General features: G+C 38.3%; 1 protein-coding gene across 1 annotated transcript in view; it reads right to left on the bottom strand.

Annotated features, from left to right (window-relative positions):
* LOC126248228 (HEAT repeat-containing protein 5B) overlaps positions 1-21729 on the bottom strand; it is a 250516-nt gene that overhangs the window by 142715 nt on the left and 86072 nt on the right. Inside the window, exons 6-9 of the mRNA XM_049949054.1 lie at positions 19029-19206; positions 17341-17501; positions 6949-7198; positions 3946-4089 (exon numbers count right to left, since the gene is read on the bottom strand). Of these exons, the coding sequence (XP_049805011.1) occupies positions 3946-4089; positions 6949-7198; positions 17341-17501; positions 19029-19206 (733 nt within the window). The remainder of the gene's footprint in view (positions 1-3945; positions 4090-6948; positions 7199-17340; positions 17502-19028; positions 19207-21729) is intronic.

The following is a 21729-nucleotide window of genomic DNA, read 5'->3' as shown; positions in this document are numbered from 1 at the left end:
TCATGGAGTTTCAACAAAGCTCACAATTTCCAGCACTGTCCCCAAAACTGATCATGGACGTCTGGTTCTAAGGCAAGTGAAAGGACAGAACCAGAGACTTTGAAGGTTTTGTGACAAGCTAAGAGTTCCTGGCCATGGGGTTGAGAACTGTAAAGTTCCCCTAAATGCATCAGGGATGCAATACACATATGAGGCTGCTGTCCTGGTTGCTGAGTGACTGGGGTGCACACACAACTGCCAAAGCATCTGCAAAAAAAGTACTCGATTTTTAAGTACTCCTACAAAGCAGTGGAGATCACATAATACTAGGCACAGAAAACTGACTGAAACCAGAAATCAGTAGAAGTAAGATTTATGGGTGAATATTCAGGATTATTCAGATACCACTACCATTGGGTTTTATGCAGCCCACAATGTCTTAAAAACCCACATACAAGATTTTCTCTTACTCGCTACACACAAAAATCTTACAGAATAAATGAACAGATCTTTTTGTAGGAAATTTAATGTAGTTAAATTTTGTACTGGGTTAAGTTTTCGCTAGAGGCCATAGTTCGAGTTATTCAAGAACAACATATTTGAAAGTAACATTTGTACCCCATAGCTGCAAAATGTCGCAGTTCTGAGCCTGTTCGGAGTTTGCCACACAAGCTGTCCTTCAATGAAACCAGTAGCTAGATTTTCCAATGGTGTCATCCAGTAGTTTTCAGACCTCTTATTCCACATTGATAGTCTGGAACATGTTTGTTGGACAGTGTTATCTGTTGCACTCATGAAACATTTCCTGGACAACAGTTAAGGGATGATAATATAATGGGTGTTTATTGGGTAGGGTGCACACCTTATAGCTTTCTCTGCATGGAGCTATCTCATGCCTGATGTCTAGAGCAGCAATTCCAGCTAAATGACTGATTTTATACCATGTTGTAGATTTCAGACATCCAGCAACTAGTGTATAGGCTTCAGAAATATCAACGTATTTAGCATGTGCTGAATACTACCAAACAGGGTTATCATATTCATCTGCAATGTAAAACAAAGATGAAGTTGTAGTTTTGACTGTTTCTGCAGCTGCACCTCTGGATGTTCCCATAATTTTGTGCAATATGTTTTTCTTACAGATACCTTTTGTTTTAGATTCAGGCAGTGCTTATTGAAAAATCAATGTATGGTCAAAATTGAACCCTTGTATTTACAGTGGAAACTGTGTTCCAGCTGCACTCCACTTGAAGTTTCATAAGGGCCTGTCTGTTCTTTACATGAAATGTGCACACTTGGGTTTTGCTGGGATTTGATTTTACCTGGTTATTACAGCAGTCTTTATCTAATTCCTCCAAAGCAGTGTTAAGATTTAGTTCCACCTGTTCAAAGGACACACTTTGGGAACAGAGGGTGAGATCATCAGCATAAATGAAAAATCTTCATGTGTTATTAGGCAGGGGTTGATTGTTGTATAAATATTAAATAACAAAGGATCCAAGACACTGACCTGTGGTAACCCTTTTTTTTTGGCCACTCCATCGACTGCACTGACATTGGAATTCTATGAAAAGCTTTCCATTTTGAAGCAGATCTTAAATTATTCATGTAAGATGGTAATCTTTAGTTATTCCACACTTTTTGTGCAGACGCATCTGGATTGTGTCATAAGCTGCTGTTAGATCAATAAATGCTACCCCAGTGACCCTTCTTGTCTCAAAGATGTCTTCAATATTCTGGATTAGATTTAATACCTGTGCTATACAATCTTTACCCAGTCTATATCCAGCTTGCTGTAAGATTAAGAGGGGCTCAGCTGCTTCTGAGAGTCTCTTATGGATCATTTGTTCAAAGATCTTGTAGAGATGACATAGATGCGAAACTGATCCATAACTTGCTTCAGAATGGCAGCTGCACAAGAGCTCCTCCATAACTTTAGGATCCAATAATTACCGAGACGATTGTTGAAGACAGCACCTTTACCAACTTCAGCATCTGATATTGTCCTCTTTAGTTGTTCTTGAGTATATGGTTGAGAAAGATCGCTCAGTTCCTCTTCTGGAGGGTTGCATATTTTAGTTAAAGATTTATGAATGCATTGGTGGTTTACCTTTCTTAAGCAGGATATTAACTATTTGATTGGCAGAAACATAGACAGAAACAGATCTCTTAGTCAGATCATTATTTAATCTCCTCAGCAGTTTCCATGCTTTTGACTATTTCTGGACATGTCTAGCTCTTCTATGAGTTCTATCCACTTCTCTTGTTTGAGTTGTTGAGGTGTTGGCCAGCTGGAGTAATTTCTTCACTTCATGAGTCTTCTTCGAAAAGTTGAAGGTATTTCTTTAGTTGTTGCTTTGTGCTCAGAGTACATCCCTGTACGTAGCGGGTTCTGCAACCTTGATTTTAGTCATCCAATTCTGTACTATTTCAACAAATTGATCATAAGACTCAGGTGTGGAGACTAGTTTGGTTATCTTCTGAGCCAATGTGGATTTGAATTTCTCCTGATTGGACTTTCTAAGATTACACCCTCAATGGAATGGTACTACCTGTGGTCTTATTGCCACCGGCATATTATTGGTTATGTTGGGTATTTGGGACTGGCACACATACAAGCTTTGCACATTGCCCAGCAATGTTATTGCCAACAGACAATAGGTCAGGACTGTACCCACGCCACCATCTGCTCATAGTGAACAATGTGAGTTGTTTGATGTCATAAATTGATGGTAACTGTAATAGTCTGCCTGTTTAAGAACATTTTCACTGTTTTCATCATCATCATCATCATCATCATCATCATCATCATCACCCATCATCATCATCATCATAACCCCATGCTGTACCATGACTGTTGAAAACTCCAATTACAAACTTCACTTTTCCTTTATGAAAGTTTCAGGCTCTTCGAAGTCAAATTTTCACAAAAAGTTGTAGTTCTAAGTCCATCACCATCTGAATCAATTTTAGCTACTATCAGAACAGTTTCCCATGCTAGGCTCTGAATTATTGACATCATCTGCACTGTTTTTAAAATTAAGTAAATGTAGTTTTTGGTGGTTGTACAACAAACAATATTTTTCTCTGGAGTTCATGTCAATATTAATGTAGGAAATTATTGTGTCACAGTTTGGTAGTCTCCAACACAATATTACAGTACAATAATTCTCCATGCACATTATTTATCTTGGTCACTCATAATTTTGGTAGTATCATACATCTGCCTACAGCATGAAGGCATCACAGTAACATTTTGTTTGTCACAGCATACCATGTGCAATTTTGCAGCAATCTGAAGTATATTACCTCACAGCATACCATGTGCAATTCTGCAGCAAATTAAAGTTTATTATCAGTTGGATGGCACCATTTAACAGGCTGTAGAAGGCACTGACAAAATTATTAAGCCTGTTGGTTCTTCCACTTTCACACACATGTAGAAGAGTCCAGATTTCTGTTCCCAGTACAATCTCTTGTCGATTTATATGTGTATAAACTATGTGTATATATTTACAACTGACCTTAACAGCATGTTCACCTTATCAGTTTATTAATAGGGAGTTATTTTGTGTTAAGTTTCAGATCTTTAATCCCATGTTTCTATATGAAACTGAAATGTAATGCTCGTATCTTAACAACAACTTTTTTGTCCTCATCTGTAGGCAAAATTTATCTGTAGCTTTTGCTGAGACATGCTACTCCCTGGAACATGTTCTGTAAAGAACATCTGAAGGCATGTTTCCTCTGTTTATCACCACAGCAAGTATTTCTTTATCCACAAAATGTACAAGAAATTTTATGGAGGCATGGGCATGTTTCCTTCTTCTAACAAGGTCACCACATATATTTTGAAACAATTATAGCTTAAAAACAATAAAATTAAAATAGTACACAAAAAGCAATCAAAGACTAGAGTACAGTTTTTGTACAGGTACTTCAACACTGATTAGTGGCTATACTTACTTAATGACTGATCTGTAACCAGAGAAACTGCTGTTGTTCCTAGGCCTTGAATTAAGCTGCCAATCTCCTGCAAGGCACACACTAGTAGATGCTGACTAAAAAGAGTCTCCTGGTTAAAATCTTTGGCATTCTCTGGATTAAAATCTGTAATTAAATAAAAGAAGTAACAATAATTTATTTAAATGTTGTAAATTTGGTGAGTAAATATTTACTATCAATAACATTTCCAGTTTTTCAAACTACATATCATATACATTGTAATATAATAAAATAATTGTAATTCAATAAAATAAGTGACTTAACAATTCTACTTTCAAAGCTTTGTTAAAATATAATGTGCTTCAGCAAGTTTTAACAAAATTGTTCCACCAACTTTCTGCTGTAATTTACATGTGAGATTCAGATGAAATGCATGACTATTGCATTTCAGTTTCTTTCTTTTCTGTTAGACTAAGTACAGCAAGATCCCAAAAAGATCAAGCGATACACCTAGAGTTTACATATGTTCAATAGTTTTCAGCACATCACAATTTTTCTATGTTCTCACAGATTTCAAGCCTTTTCATAACAAAGCTCTGGCTGTAACATGTTTATCTCATTAATAAACAGCACATGTTGTAAATACTTTCCTCATAACTGCCAACAGATGGATTGAAAATGAAGATACAAAATGTGTGGAAGGCCCTAAGTCACAGTTCCAAAATGAAATGTGAATTTCAACTCTTGCACTTAACTATTAACTCTCAGAAACAAATGCTGCCATTCATATTTCCATCACCATTCAGGAACGAGTTATCCCTCTCATTTTTCTAGTGTACTAAAGTAGTACACAGTCTCCTCCTCCTTTCCCTCCCCCCTCCCAATACCCACACCACCACCCTTTTCCTGGCTCAGCATCAGAATCTTCTATTATTAATTTAAATATTAAAACTTTAAAGAGTTAGCCTTCTCCTTGAACAAAAATGAGCAAATTAATAAAATTTTGACCTTGTTCTTTTCATTATTGGAGGTAACGAAAGGGATCCCAATACCATATAGAAAGCAAGGACGTTACAGTTCAAAAATTGACAATGACTTGAACTAAAATTATTCAAGAGAGGACCTACAGAAGCACTTTAGAAAAACTTATCAGCCTTTGAACGAAGAATTTTTATTTTGAGGATAAATGTAAATTATGGACCATACATTTATCAAATCAGGTGAAAGATGAGACTACCCCGCCATTGTGTACACATATGCAAGATGTTGGGCAAGTTGTCTAATACAACAAGTTGTCCAATACAAGAACAAAAAGAATCACATCTTACTCCTTTGAATCTTTAGGCCAGTTTATTTCTGTACTGTAGCCTACAACATGAACTTCTGCTATCATTTTTGGCATCATTAAATATCACAGAGAAACAAGCACTAGTTCCCATGCAGCTTTGCATTTCAGTTAGGAGTAATTTAGCACTTTGAGAAAACGCCTCTAGTGCTTGGGCAAGACTATGTACATTGCTCTACCATATTAAGATGGTTCAAAGAGTTTTAGAGACATAACATCAACTTAAAGGATACATTGCTTTCAGGCTGACCACATAGAGTATAGAAAACTTCAGACGTACAGGAGTGTGAGTCATATCACTGCATAGAGGTCTCCTAGTAACAGTTTGCCTACAATTCCCACTTTTCTGATAGATTATAATAAACTCAGGACACTTCATTCATTGTGGGTGCTCCATTCTTTAACTAGGAAGCAAATGACGATCGTGCAAACAACTTTTTAATAAAATATTGAAAGTGTCTACCCCTTTAAATGAATAATACTGTTACACACAGTACAAGCTGATTATATTATGATGATGTTCCAACTAGCTCACAAAACAAGAAGTGGGTATTTGAAGATGAAAGTGCACCTGCTACAAGCTCAAAATAACAGTCTGTTGCAAAGGTGATGGGCTCTGTTTTCTTCACCATAAGAGGAGTAGTGTAACACAACTCACTCTCTGAGAAAGAAGAAGTTGCATAAGCACTTAGAAAATCGTTAGTTTTTTCACGCTATAGGTGTAAGTGCTGCAGCAGAAGATTATGAATTGGAATATACTGTCAACAAACCTCTCTGCCACAACTGAAATGCTTTTTTGAACAGAAACAGTTGTGGAGCCTGTTATTCCATCTTCAGGCATATACACACTACTGTATTAGACCTATGTATAAACTCTTGAACGTGCAATAAATGCAGAGAAAGTATTTGAAAAAGTAGAACAAATGAGGCTGTAGTGTAAAATGCAGCATATAATTCTGATGCCTCATGCACCTATATTTAGACAATTTTTATATTCTTAAATAAATAAATTATTATAAAAATTGCAACACGAATATAGATGCATTTGAGGGGAATAAATTTTGTACCTCAAATTAGGTATATGACAATATACAAATGATTAGGTTTACAGAACTGAACACAATCTCTTACTCTGAAATCCAGTAACACAAATCCTCACATGCAACCTGCATGTGGTGTCTCTAAACCTCATGGCATGGAATTTAAAAAAGACTGCATATATCCTTGGGGAAACTCCCTCCATAAGGTTTGTAAAGGAGTCCACAAAATGTAAACAGTAGTTGCTAGATGATTGTATTGAACAAATCTCTGGCCAACCATAACCGAGACATGTCCAATGACCAAGACGCTAGGCAAATGTGAGGACCTCTCAACTGGCAGAGCTTAGCATAAGAATAGGGAGCACTGCTTGGTCCATTTTCATGCTGCCTCTCTAAATTCTTCTTCACTTTTGGGGGTAAAGTGTTATCTACATTCTCAGAGTTTGGATTTGTAAAAGTAATTCTTTCTCAGTGTTGCAATTTTCACAATTGAAATTGTAGTATTATTTATTTCTATAGCCTTAAATAATGTTACAAAAGTTAGCAACAAAATAAGGTAGTCACATAAAAATTATGGACAACACTGTATTTAACGTTATATGGAAAATAATATTGTAGAATAATATTGCTTAATCTTACCCATTGAATTCATTTGTTTCACTACTATATGGACAAGATCTTTGCATGCTGATGCCTGTGATTTTTCTCCCAGCATTTTTCCCAGCAGACTACGCAGAATGAAGTTTATACACTTGCGAGAGTAAACAGCATCAACATGTGATGAAGCTGCTTTAGGGTTTGCAACCAAATCAAGAATATGTGCCAGGAGAGTAGGCAAGTTTCGCTCCAACCACACACTGCCCATTGTCTGAACAAACACCACATATGCCTACACAAGAAAAACATGAATTAAACAATATAAAAGACAGTTCATTCCTGCAATACGTTATCTACAACATTATATAAGTAATCTACTGACAAAATGTACCATAATATAGATCAAGTCAAGGAAATACATCTCTGTTTTCTAAAATTAGACATCTCTTAATGAACCACGAAACTGTTTAAAGTATCCTCAGTATGGGTATTTATTACAGCTATTTCTGATCATAATTTGCGTGTATTGTTGCTGATCATGTTAACTTTTTATGTTCCCTACATGTGCACATGTGTGGTGCACACCTGCATCCCCCCCAGCTACTTTAACTAGATTTTTGAGCCATATCTGGTGCCTGACGATGAGACAACAATCTTGAAATCAATTGTACGTGAACTGAGTATCAAAACAAATTATAATACAGCTGTATGGAAATGTTGACACTATTACCGGAATAAAATAAACAGCTGAAAAATGCCTACATGGATGTCCTATTCACAATGAACTCCAAGAAAATAAGTTACTTACTCAGCATGCAACAATCACACTGATTAACAAATCAACACTGTGGCACCTATTTGGGAAATGTTGGATCAACATGTGCACTAAGACTATGAAAGTTTCACTCTGTGCAGGTATTCTTGAAGTAGAAAATTCCCTACATTTTGCTGCTCTATTCTGGACAGGGAAGACAAGAATGAACATAAGCTTTCAGTGACAAAGCACGCTGCATTTCTCTGGAAAAGTTAATTGACACAACAACATAGTTTGGGGAGCACATTGTCATGAAAGATATTCTAAAGTTCGTGTACCCTCTGTGCTCCCTTAAAAAACATATGTTCTATTCCCCTCGCCCTTTCTTCCACAGAGAACAGTCTTCAGTCTTTCAACACTGATTTTTTCTGCAAATGCAGAAGAGACATTGAAAGCTTCAGTTATCAATTATGCAGTGCAAGACTGCACTGGCACTAGATAGCAAAAGACTTTTTGAATAAGATATTTTTGTGGTGGGTTAGGTAACATGGACTTCAAGATTTGGCACTTTACATGTGGCCTCCTTGTTTCTACAAAATGCTATTGCACTGCAGGTAATTTACTTGACATTGAAGGGTAAAACTGAGACGGAAGAGACTACACACTGATATGGCAAATACTGCCTCCATGTGTCAAGGCAGTTATCATATGCTACAGCCAAGCAGAGGGGCCAGAGGCATAGCAGAACAGCAGAGCTGCTGCAGCATGGGAGACCAGATTGCTTCACACCTGACCTGTGGCTCTGTTGTGGCTTACATGATAAAAACTGATGCTTTAGCATAAACAGGGATGAGCCAAGCCCACATTAGTATTACCCATTCCTAAACAGAGGCACTGCAGTCTGTCAGCTTAAGGGAGGCCTATGATGATCTATGAGTCTACATGGATCACCAGTCTCCACCTCCCCGACTCTACTGCTGCTAGCTGCAGCCCTGCTACTAGTGCTCAGCCACTTTCGTTTGTATGGGCAAACACCTTGCTGCCTGTCTCCATTTATATGGACAGACACAGCTGCAGCTGCTGCTGCTGAGATCCATTTCATCCATGCTGATTCCAGAACACCCCTTAGTGTGCAGGTACGGAGCCTCTAGTCTGCAGTGTCCCCAACTGCAGAGTCACTGTTGTCATCACTCCACCAACTGTACAATGCTGCACACCACCGTGCTACCTACTGATGACTGCATCTCTTCGCAGGCCACCCACCATTTACATCCACAGCATGTTGGCCTCTCCAAGCACCATCCCAAGTGTTGTAGCTGATGAACAATAATCTGATGTTTTAACAATGATGTTTTCATGACAATGTGTAGGACGGCAAACAGGCATTCAGTCACAGCTCCTCCACTACCCCATCCAGGGTGGTAAACTACTGGCCTCCAGGCCTCTACCAACACAGTTCACCCACCCACCACAGAGGCCTGCTATGCTGGTCTCTACAGGGTGAATCAAAACTATTGATTCGAATCAATACAGGAGGTATAGAACATCAAAACAAATATAGTTAGTTATGGTACATATGGTTCCTGACAGCAATTTCTGATGTTAGGGACAATTTATGCAGAAAGTAGTTAAGTGTGTTAATTACAGCAGTGAAATTCACAGGAACTGCTAGAATGCCTGACCATTTGCTTGAACGCATGCCATACATCATCGGACCACTGACTGTCACGACCATTTGAAGATTCCTGGCACGTCCACAATGATACCAGCAGTGACGGCAATTCTAGCAATGAGGTCTACTTCTGTGTCCACAATGGTTTCAGACACCAGCTGCTTCATCCACACATCTACATCTACATCTACATCTACATCCATACTCCGCAAGCCACCTGACGGTGTGTGGCGGAGGGTACCTTGAGTACCTCTATCGGTTCTCCCTTCTATTCCAGTCTCATATTGTTTGTGGAAAGAAAGATTGTCGGTATGCCTCTGTGTGGGCTCTAATCTCCCTGATTTTATCCTCATGGTCTCTTCGCAAGATATACGTAGGAGGGAGCAATATACTGCTTGACTTCTCGGTAAAGGTATGTTCTCGAAACTTCAACAAAAGCCCGTACCGAGCTACTGAGCATCTCTCTTGCAGAGTCTTCCACTGGAGTTTGTCTATCATCTCCGAAACACTTTCGCGATTACTAAATGATCCTGTAACAAAGTGCACTGCTCTCCGTTGGATCTTCTCTCTCTCTCTCTCTCTCTCTCTCTCTCTCTCTCTCTCTCTCTCTCTCTCTCTCTTCTATCAACCCTATCTGGTACGGATCCCACACCGGTGAGCAGTATTCAAGCAGTGTGCGAAAAAGTGTACTGTAACCTACTTTCTTTGTTTTCGGACTGCATTTCCTTAGGATTCTTCCAATGAATCTCAGTCTAACATCTGCTTTACCGACGATTAATTTTATATGGTCATTCCATTTTAAATCACTCCTAATGACTACTCCCACGTAATTTATGAAATTAACTGCTTCCAGTTGCTGACCTGCTATATTCAGGGTGTACACGTGGACAAGGAAAAAAAAATTCCCGGATTTCCCGGTTAAAAATACACTTTCTCCTGGATGAAAATACACTTTTTCCATGGTAGGTAACAGTATAATTTTCCTCAGAACTGTAAAACTTATCAATCCTTTCAATGGTTGTGGTTTTATACACCGGCGTAGAATTTCCCGGCACTTTAGAAAACGAAACTCGGAGGAAAAACATGTTTTGGAAAGATGTCTGATGTGCAGCAACATGTACACTGCATATTTTCGTATTGCACGAAAGTATAAATTCGAATACCACCAAACACCGCATGTTAGTTTCCGAAAGATTGAAATAGAGACTACGATGTGCTTTTGTAAACCAGTCGTAGCTCATGTCAAGAGATCTCGCCAGCCAATGACAGAGGATATTCAGAGCATAGGATACGTGATGTAGTCAGCCAATAGCAACATCACTGTTAAGTAGTGCGAACACACAAATAGGAAAAGGTAATGGCTTAAATTAATATATATAGTGCTGCTACAAGAAAAGAAAAGCTTACACGTAATATATTGGTCTCTAAGATTAATAAGCTGACAGAGAGGCTAAGCTTTCACACATAATGTTGATCTTCTTTGCCCGTGTTACACTTTAAGATACATCACACAAATGTGCCAGTAAAATTTTTAACAACGAGATAAAAGTCTGATCTTCTGAGCTCGAAAATATTCTAAACGGTCGTCCTCAAAGATTTGATTTTTGAATGAGTGTCAAACATTCTGCGATTTAAGATATTCATTGGACATTCGCGCGCAGAGTTCATCTTGAGTAAAAGGAAATTTTCTTTGAAAGTAACGCTTTTCAAACAACCATTCGGAATATTTTCCCGCGACCTGTTAGAAATAGTTCCATTTCAGCAGTTGCCAGAGAGGGCCAGATAACAAGTGACGCCGCGCTTGCACAGCTACAATGACGCAAGAAGCCCGTACATTCGTACGTGTAAAACATTAAAAGATCTTACATTGTCATAAAAAAAACAAGACATTAGAGGATACTCCAGGAGCATGGGAATTTTGGGAGCCATACTAAAATGCATCTTGAAGTGCACATTCGTATGTCCAGATTCAGATGTACATTTTCTTGGAGTACCAGTACAGTATTATTTCATGTTTGGTTCTTTACTACAGCATAATGCCATACGTGCTAGGAGATGAAAACGAGGACTTGAAATGCAGCGAACAGTTGAAACTAGTCAATAGTGTGGAATTAAATACTTCGTTTCAAATAAATCGACTGCCTCAGCAGTCAAATTTCTTTAACAAAATGACAAAAATAACTTCATTGTTCTGCAAGGCAATTAACACATGACTGTCAGAAAGGTGGCAACAAAATAAACTCTGACATTAATGACATATTCCAGCCTTCCGTAATTATGTGAATGTATTTTAATTCACTTGATAGCTCCCGGCCACAGAAATCCGTTTTGTTTTCATTTGACGTGAGAGCAATAAACGAAGAGGAAACAGCAAAATCACTTAACGTAAACACATGGAGACTACCACCTCCCCACTACAACTGAGACTGCTCTGTGCATCAGGTCCGGATCTACGATATTTCCAAACCGGGCCAATATTAGATAGTGGCGCTACCCCACCCTCGAGCGTTTGAGGTAGGACGCTAAAAATTTAAAAAAATCGACTTTTCAAAAATACCTTCATTTTGTAGCGCACATCTTTCTGAAGAGGGAAGACATGTTATTTGGTCTTAAGTGTGCCAAAGTGCAGTACCACGCCTCTTCACACAGCATTCTTCCATCGCACGTCTCTATATTTCCCTCTGTGGAATTCAAACGCGTAATATTTTGTAATGGGTGCCATCACACTATATTCAGGCCAGTGGAAATTAAAATGTCCTGCGGTGCCTCTCCTGCTCGCAATCGGCCGGTTTGACATCCTGCCCCTCTTAAAAAGAATCTCGCAATTAATACTGGATGAGATTATTTGTAACCGGCAGAACAAGAACTCTTCAGAAAATTTGCAGTCTTTACTGCATATTAGCTAGTAATTTGCTGTTCTGTGTGACATAAAATTAAATATAGGATACATAAAACGAGTAAAGACAAGAGACAAGATAGACAGTACACATTTCTTCAATCCTTAAGTCCTAGCTTTTTTTTCTATGTAATCTTGCCAGCGCTTTATGTGGCGTACTTTCTTTTCTGGGAAAGACTCTATTACCTCATCGAAGCTCGTCAACGTTTTGCTACATGAAAAAATGAAATGTCGTTGTCTAATACATTAAAGCTGTTAATAAATACAAATTGTAGCCAAGACTGGTGTGGTTCCTCGAACTGGTTACGTGTATTTTGTCACTGTCTGCTAGATAAAACGAAAGAGGCCTGCCTAATATTGCAGCAATTGTTACAAACACCAAATAAACGAGACTGTTTCGGCACAAATGGTCATTTTCATAACACAACAGAATATAATTCACTAAGTACCAATATCAAATGCCTATAAGGCCTACTACAAGCAAAATGTTTTATGTTAGGAAATAGTTTCACATTTCATTCATACTCTCTAGCTTCTGAAGCATGAGATCGAAAAGCAGTAGTACGAAATTTTTATACAAATTTGGAATCGTCATATTCTTCCGTAATTTTTTTGAGTCCGTTTCTTCTCCTTCCTCATTCTAACAAACCATCTTGTCATCACTAATTCTGTAACTATTCCTACCAGTGTCAAAACTTATTCTCTGGTTAACTTCACTAACCCTGCCACAATCACCGCTTTAGTTATCCCACATTTATTCTCCGGTTAGGCGTTATAACGTGTTCGTACAACGCGTTTTCCGCACTACTCCCAGAATAGAACTTTAGCGGCTGCTAGCCGGGGACTGTATAACTGGCCCTTGGTAGTGTAGTGGTCTGGCCAAAAATTTTCTGTCAAAACTTCAAAACTTCACTTTCTTGGATACACGGAGAAGACAATACGTGATTTTTGTTGCCTGTTATTCCTGTTAGTTGATTATTTTCACTCTGGTAGTCTGAATCTATGGAATTCGCTAGTAATTGTAACAACGCTGATTTACGAACCCAGTCGACGGCATAAAAAGCGATTGGCATTCACCCGTTCGACTTCATTCCGCTCAGCTCGTATAGAACCGTCCTCTTTGTCTGCAGGAAAGTTAATTTCTAGATGCGACTGGGATTCCCCTGGCAGAGACATCACTAACACTATGCAAATATGAATTTGCCCCCCCGAAACTGCCGCCCGGGGCAGATATCCCGGTTTGCCCCCGGCCCCTACTTCCGGGCCTGTTGCGCGTACGTGGATCTGGCAGTTTAGGGGCACCAGTAAAATTTTTCTGGATAACATTTGGCTGCTTGCTGCTACTGCTTATACAGCTAACTGCCACACTTCTGTAGCCAGAAGCGAGAGAAGTTACTACTCATACGCGACTCAACTGCACATGCGCATAAGCTCACTCGCAACCGTTAAAAAAGGATCTAATGTAAACAATTGTGACGTCACGCTCATCAGAGGCAATTTGTTGTTATGTTACATTACATAGCTTCCTAAAGCCTTTGACACATTTTGCTGTCGGCAGACGCTTGTCTGAGCACTGTGTTTTGTTGTTGTATTGGTGCATTTCCTTTGCAACTTATGTTTTATTTTCGTTTTTTTTCTCTCGTTCGTTTTTTATTGCTGCAGTATTATTCTGCAGTAACGAGATACAGTAATATATTGCTTTTTACCAGTCAAAGTTACAAAAATTTAACTGAAAACTAAAACAATGAAAAATTCCCGGGTTTTTCCCGCTTTTCTCCCGGATGAACAAATTCCCGGGTTTTTCCCGGATCTCCCGGTTGTCCCGGGTTGTATACACCCTGTATATTGCAGCTAAATGATAAAGGATCTTTCTTTCTACGTATTTGCAGCACATTACACTTGTCTACATTGAGATTCAATTGCCACTTCCCGCGCCATGCGTCAATTCATTGCAGTCCTGCATTTCAGTACAATCTTCCATTGTTACAACCTCTCGATATACTACAGCATCATCCAAAAAAAGCCTCAGTGAACTTCCAATGTTACACACAAGGTCGTTTATATATATTGTGAATAGCAACAGTCCTACGACACTCCCCTGCGGCACATCTGAAATCACTTTTACTTCGGAAGACTTCTCTCCATTGAGAATGACATGCTGCATTCTGTTATCTAGGAACTCTTCAATCCAATCACACAATTGGTCTGATAGTCCATATGCTCTTACTTTTTTCATTAAATGACTATGGGGAACTGTATCAAATGCCTTGCAGAAGTCAAAAAACACGGCATCTACCTAGGAACCCGCGTCTATGGCCCTCTGAGTCTCGTGGATGAATAGCGTGAGCTATGGACATGTGAAATAACATGACCTGGGTGGTCAGTCCACAGGGCCACCATGGCCAATTCATCGATCCCTGAAGGTGGCTCTCAGATGATTCCTCAGAGCAATGCTGAAATAGGCTGGCACCCTAGCATGCTGGAAGTACATCCTTTGTTTAACATTCAGATATACGTCCTGGCAACACATGTTAAATGAAGATGTGACATCTCTGTCTACTGAGGCACAATAGAAGAACATATGGTACAGTCAATACATCAGCAAGAATTCTGCCCCACACATTAACACCAAATTTCTGTTTGTGAACACAATTTCAAGTACCACCTCATGGATTCACATACGTCCAAACATGTGAATTGTGGAGATTGAAACAGCCTTCATGAGTAAACAAAGCTTTGTTGGCATACAGGACTTGGCCAGAAATAAGGGATGCAGAGCAGTCTGTTGTAAAACCTTTGTATGAATTGTGTGCATAGGGGAAAATTGCAGGTGTAGAGCTGCCATGCACTGAAGATGTAAAGAATGAAGCTACTGATGATGTAACACATTCCATACAAGGCTATGCCTGATGCCAATGATGTGTGCAATAAGTCATGTATTTACAAATGGAGTGTCTTCAACATGTCACAGAATCTCTTCCTCCATTTCAGGAGTTTGCACTGTTTGATTTCAGCCTGTATCATGTGTATGTGCACAGAAAGTATCTGTTTCATATAGCACGTGGTTCAGGCATCCAAATGTTTGGTGTTGTGGAACCTGTTGGTTTGGATAACGCTGTCGAGACTATCACTGCAACTCATCCATTTCCATTCACAGACCCATACACCAAATGCATGTCAGCCATTTCAGCACATGTTAAATGCTCCATGTTAATTGGTGTTGACACAAGGCCGTAATGATTGCAACTGAATCAATGAGCTTAGAAGGAAGTCTCTGTTGTTGTGAAAAGGTGGTGATGCTTGTGAATAAATCTAGAGACCATATGTTCCTTACTGAAATATATTTGTTTTGATGTTCTCTACCTCCTGTATTACTTTGAATGAATAGTTTCAACACACCCTGTACAACACTTTGAATTTCGCAAAAAGAATTTGTGTACATGCTTCCTATGCTAAATACCTTATCTGAAGATACATGGCACAGTAACATTTATTCTGTGAGGATACAACATGTAACCCATCCCTACTGATGGGTCCAAGTATAGGCTTTAAGTGTGCTTTAAGGCTGAAGGACTCATCACTAAATGTTTGATCAAAAACAGTTGTAGCTTCAGTACCTTTGCATTGGAAAAAAGTATAACATACGAGGTGTGGCTAGAAAAAAACCGGACTAGTACTGGTGAAACAATAAAACGAATGCAATAAGGCTGAAAGTCGCGTGGCCTGTCACGTGACTCTCGCTCCGCCTACTGCTCGAGTTTCATCTGCCTCCTGCACTCAGTCTGCCCGTGGCGTCTGTTTTAAGTAGTTGACGTTTTGTCTGTGCGTCGGAAAATGTTGAGTGTACAGAAAGAACAGCGTGTTAACATCAAATTTTGTTTCAAACTAGGAAAATCTGCAAGTGAAACGTTTGTAATGTTACAACAAGTGTACGGCGATGATTGTTTATCGCGAACACAAGTGTTTGAGTGGTTTAAACGATTTAAAGATGGCCGCGAAGACACCAGTGATGACAGTCGCACTGGCAGACCATTGTCAGCAAAAACTGATGCAAACATTGAAAAAATCGGTAAACTTGTTCGACAAGATCGCAGTTTAACAATCAGAGCAGTGTCTGAGTTAACAGGAGTTGACAAGGAAAGTGTCGAACAAGTTTACCGATTTTTTCAATGTTTGCATCAGTTTTTGCTGACAATGGTCTGCCAGTGCGAGTGTCATCACTGGTGTCTTCGCGGCCATCTTTAAATCGTTTAAACCACTCAAACACTTGTGTTCGCGATAAACAATCATCGCCGTACACTTGTTGTAAAATTACAAACGTTTCACTTGCAGATTTTCCTAGTTTGAAACAAAATTTGATGTTAACACGCTGTTCTTTCTGTACACTCAACATTTTCCGACGCACAGACAAAACGTCAACTACTTAAAACAGACGCCACGGGCAGACTGAGTGCAGGAGGCAGATGAAACTCGAGCAGTAGGCGGAGCGAGAGTCACTTGACAGGCCACGCGACTTTCAGCCTTATTGCATTCGTTTTATTGTTTCACCAGTACTAGTCCGGTTTTTTTCTAGCCACACCTCGTAAAATAAATTTACATCTGCAAGATATATTTTAAAATATTTGTCATTAATGGACATTTTCTGCCAAACAAGGCGGAGCAGTGGTTGAGGCACTGGACTCCCATTCTGGAAAATGGCAGTTCAAATCTGTGTCTGATCACCGCGATTTATATTTTTGTGGTTCTCTCAATTGATTAAGGCAAAGGCCTGGTTCAGTCTCTTGAGATGGAAACAGTTGATTTCTTTTCCCATCCTTCCTCATACCAAGCTTGTGTTCCATCTGGAAGGAACTTGTCACCAAAGTGATGTACTACCATAATATTCCTCACTTTTTCTTTTTTATTCTCTTCAAAATAAATAATATTTTCAACAAATGGTACATTTTGGCAGGTCATGAAACACATTTCAAAGACAACGCTCCTTAAATCCATTAGAATCAGCTTTTACTTCTGATTTTCTAAAGATGAATGACAGTATTTTTGAAATTACAATGAAAAAACCAGTCCTACAATTGAAATTAATATTCAGTAACAGTTTAGGAATATACTTACATGTGTCACACCAACACGCACTTCTCTGTTCACTCCTGAACTTCCTTTAATCATTTCACCAGTGCCTTTCAGAAAACCACTGCCACCACGAAGAAAGCCTGTCATAAGAACTCCAAGTGCTTCTTCCAGTGACAGTGGTTTAATTCCCTTATTCTGCTGGCCTGAATAAAGGAATAGATTAACATAATAAAATGTTGAATCAGAGTCTTGTTGAAAATGTATAATGCACACCTACTTCCAAAAACAACAGAGTACAATTAAGTATCAAGAAGACTTAACCGCAACTTGCTTGCACCCAAATTTTTATATGATTGACCATGTAATATACTCAACAGGCAGACTCATTAGTAAGACTCCTCCTTTCCATGATAGCATGACACTATTGTTAGTATATGTAGATGGTTGGTGAGACCAGCACAGTTACATCATAAAATGAGCATCTTCTTTCGAGGGATGAACACCAATCAAAATAAATGAGGAAAGAGACTTTGACAAGTGTGTCACATTGTGAAGTGTGCAGTCATAAGTTCACTAGAGGCTAAGAAGTCATTGATGACAATAAGCAATTGAGGCAGCCACACACTGTACAGTATGGCTGTGCTGAAAGAGGATCAGCTTTGCTTGTACCTTGGCATTTTGTATGGTAGTGAGTACGAATTAATGGAAAGTAAACTCTCACTTTTGTCACATGAACATGCACTTCTCTGTTTGTTCCTGGACTTCCATTTTCCTTCAGTCATATTCATATGCCTTTCAGAAAACTGCCTTTTGCCACTAAGTTTCCTTGGCGTTAGACACACACACACACACACACACACACAGAGAGAGAGAGAGAGAGAGAGAGAGAGAGAGCACACACGATCAGGAAAATTGTAATGCTGCTGCAACATCGAGATTGAAAGGTTAATGGATGACAATTTCATTTCAAGTAAATATGGATGTAGCATTTTATCAATGAATCTAGATGGAGATATTAACAGTCAATTATCACTAAGAAATTACACCAAACCTCACCCACTAGGAAGCTGGTGTTAACAACCTTCTGAGATGAGTGAAAATCACTCTTACTCAGTTTCCAGTCTTGTGTCACATGTTGTCACCATCAATGAAGGCAACTACAGTGGCACACACACGTTTGTTAGCTGCCATCAGGTAAAAGCACTCAGGACTCCTCTCAGAGCAATGTGATTCTCTATTAAAACAATGTAACAGACAAACAGGGCTGCCAGCTGACAGCAATTCAAATGGCAGAGTCTTTAATGCACTATACAGTCCAGACTTCGAGGTTGGTTGGTTTGTGGGGGTTGAAGGGACCAGACTACAAAGACCATCAGTCCCCCAGACTTTAACCCAGTTATCACCATGAGCAATGTGCTTGATTCAATGAAAATGTTTATGGCATGAAGAAGATACTTTTTTTGGCAATGTTGTGAAATGCACTGCACAGCTCTGGCTTGAATTCAAATGCCAAATTATATTACACCAGAACCTTCAAACTAGTGGTAAAATGAGACAAATGACTGAATCACAGAAGGAAAATGTGGTTAGCTACTTAAAGCAACTTAAAAACTTGATCATATTATGATTTCTTTGTGTGTGCCATTGTCAGCAAAAATACGCAAGGGCAAAGTCTTTTTGATTCATCCAAGTACAAACAAAATTTTAGAAATACATTTACTTTTACTCACTGGAACTGTTGCCTTTCTGCATCAGCTGAGTTGCAGCAATCAATGAACCAAGGAGTTTTGATACAGCACATCTTACTTCATAATTAGAACCATCAAAGGCACGAAAACACAGGCTAGCCAGGCTCTCTAGTTCTGACGTGCACAGAAACTGAGCATGAGTTAGCAGTTCTTGAAGACACTGAAAAGAACATTTATAATAAATAAAATGTATGATGAAACATCTCACTAAAAATAACAGAATTAGTAAACAGTAATAAGAAGTAATCAATACTAGTTAGTTCCATGTTACACAGATCATTTGCATGATAAATTGTACTAATGTAGAACAAGTTGTCATACTTCACATCACAAAGTAATTTGTATATATGGCTACATGCTGAATATTTACAGTGTTTTTTTTTTTGTTTTTGCTATACATATGTGAGTAGTACACATTACAATAACAGAAATTCTTCTGCAGAATAGGAAGAGTTGACGAGGAGGAACTTATTCAGATTGTTTTCAAATTTTACTTTACTGTATATCAGGACATTTTATATCACTGGGTAAGTGATTCAAAATTTTACTTGCAGTATCATGCACTTCTTTATGTGCTAAATACAATCTTAATGTGGAGTAATGAAGGTCATTTTTTCCTCTCGTATTGGAATTACGTACATCACTGTTCCTTGTGAACTGTAGTGGATTATTTACAACAAAATACACTGGGGAATAAATATACTGTGGACAGTAGTCAAAATGCCCAACTTCTTAAACAGAAGTCCACAAGACGATCACGGGTGATCACCATATATTATTCTTACAGCACATTTTTTAGCAATGAAGATTTTTTTCCTCAGAGATTAGTTACCCCAGAACATTATTCCATACGATGTTATTTATTAAAATTTGCAAAATATATCAGCTTACTGATTTGTATCTCCCCAGGATTTGCAATGATTCTAAGAACAAATGTGGCTAAACTAAGTTGTTTTACAAGTCCCAAAATGTGCTTTTTCCAGTTTGAATTCTCCTCAATATGAACACCTAAAATTTTTGAAGTTTCTACCTTATTTATTATGTCATAACCATGTGTTACACCAATCATTGGTGTATTACCTATAGATCATTGCTATAATACCTCCAGACATGCACAATTGAATATGTTGTCCCTTTTTAAAATTGGGTGTGAGACCATTCACAGAAAACCAGTCAATGACACTTTTAAGAACACTGTTTACTATTTCTTCTATTGCTATATTTATACTTGGACTTACTACAGTACTAGTGTCATCTGCAAAAAGAGCTACTTCTTCTTGTTTTATATCAGACAGAAGATCACTTACACATATGAGGAACTACGTCAGACCTAAGATTGAACCTTGGGGAAACCCATACATGATTTCTCCCCAGTTAAAAGAATATTCCCTGATTACATTGGCTTAATTATTGAGTACAGCTTTCTGCATTCTTTTGATTAGATATGACATTATCCATTGGTTGGCTATACCATTAGTTCCTTAAAACTTGAGTTTATCTTGGAGAATATTGTGAGTCAAGCAGTCAATTGCCTTAGAAAGGTCACAGGAAATACAAATCAAAGCTATTTTGTTATTTAATGCTTGTAAAATTTGGTGAGTGAATGTGTAAACACCATTCTCACTACAAAAATTCTTCTGTAAAGCAAACTAGGATTTACTACGGATATTACTGTTGCGCAGGTGAGGTACTATTTTAGAATACATAACATTCTCAAACATTCTGGAGCACAGCGTTAGTAGTGAAACATGATGGTAAATATTGGCATCTTTCCTATCACCTCTCATATAAAGGGATTTAACAATGGGATATTTCAATCTCTTGGGGAAAATGCCTTATTTCAGATAAGACTGGGCTTATTATACAGGAGCAAATCTTCAGTACTGTGTTGGAAACACCATAAAATGTAGATGATCTTCTATTTTTGAGAGAATATATAATTTTCTTAATTTCTAAGGAAGAAGTTAGTGATTTTATGAGAGTTGCTTTTTTTCTCTTGAACTGTCTGTCCCTCTATTTTCGACTATATTTAAGACATTTCTATGAAACATATTTGCTTGCTGTGACTCATCATTCATAACCCTTCCATTTAATTCAATACTGACATTATACTATCCTTCAACTGTTTATCCTATCTCCTGTTTCACCACACTTCTCAGTCTGTAGTTGGAATAACTAACTTCTGAGATAATGTGTATATTCCTTGACCTTTTAATAAATGTTCCTAGTAATTTTGAGTTGATTTTGTACTGTGCAACTACTACATGATCTCTACTTGTTCTTGCCAACAGCTACATTTCCCTCTACCTTTCAGAAGATACTTTAATCTCTCTAGTAATTTATGGCTTTTTTCATGGATGTTTTAATTGCCCTTTACAATTACATTACGCAGAAAGCTATCTTCAAATAACAATAAGAATTTTATCAGGGAATTGATTAAATTTTATGTCAGCTGTGATTCATTATAAATTTCATCTCATGTCACCTCTTGTAAACTATTCTTAAAAACATTTGTTCCGGAGTCAATAATTATTCTGATTTCTCCTGAGGAGTATCAATATCTAAGACACTCGTCATTTATCTTAAGTGTGTATGACTATCACAGAGAGCATTTGTTGGTGGGTATGCATTTATTTTCTTGCTTTGAACCCCATCAAAGGAAACATTGTCAATTAGGGTCCTA

This window comes from Schistocerca nitens, chromosome 3 (assembly GCF_023898315.1).
Source record: "Schistocerca nitens isolate TAMUIC-IGC-003100 chromosome 3, iqSchNite1.1, whole genome shotgun sequence".
In the NCBI taxonomy this organism is placed as follows: domain Eukaryota; kingdom Metazoa; phylum Arthropoda; class Insecta; order Orthoptera; family Acrididae; genus Schistocerca; species Schistocerca nitens.
Note: the sequence above shows the minus strand (reverse complement) of the source record. Positions and strands in the feature narration are given on the sequence as shown.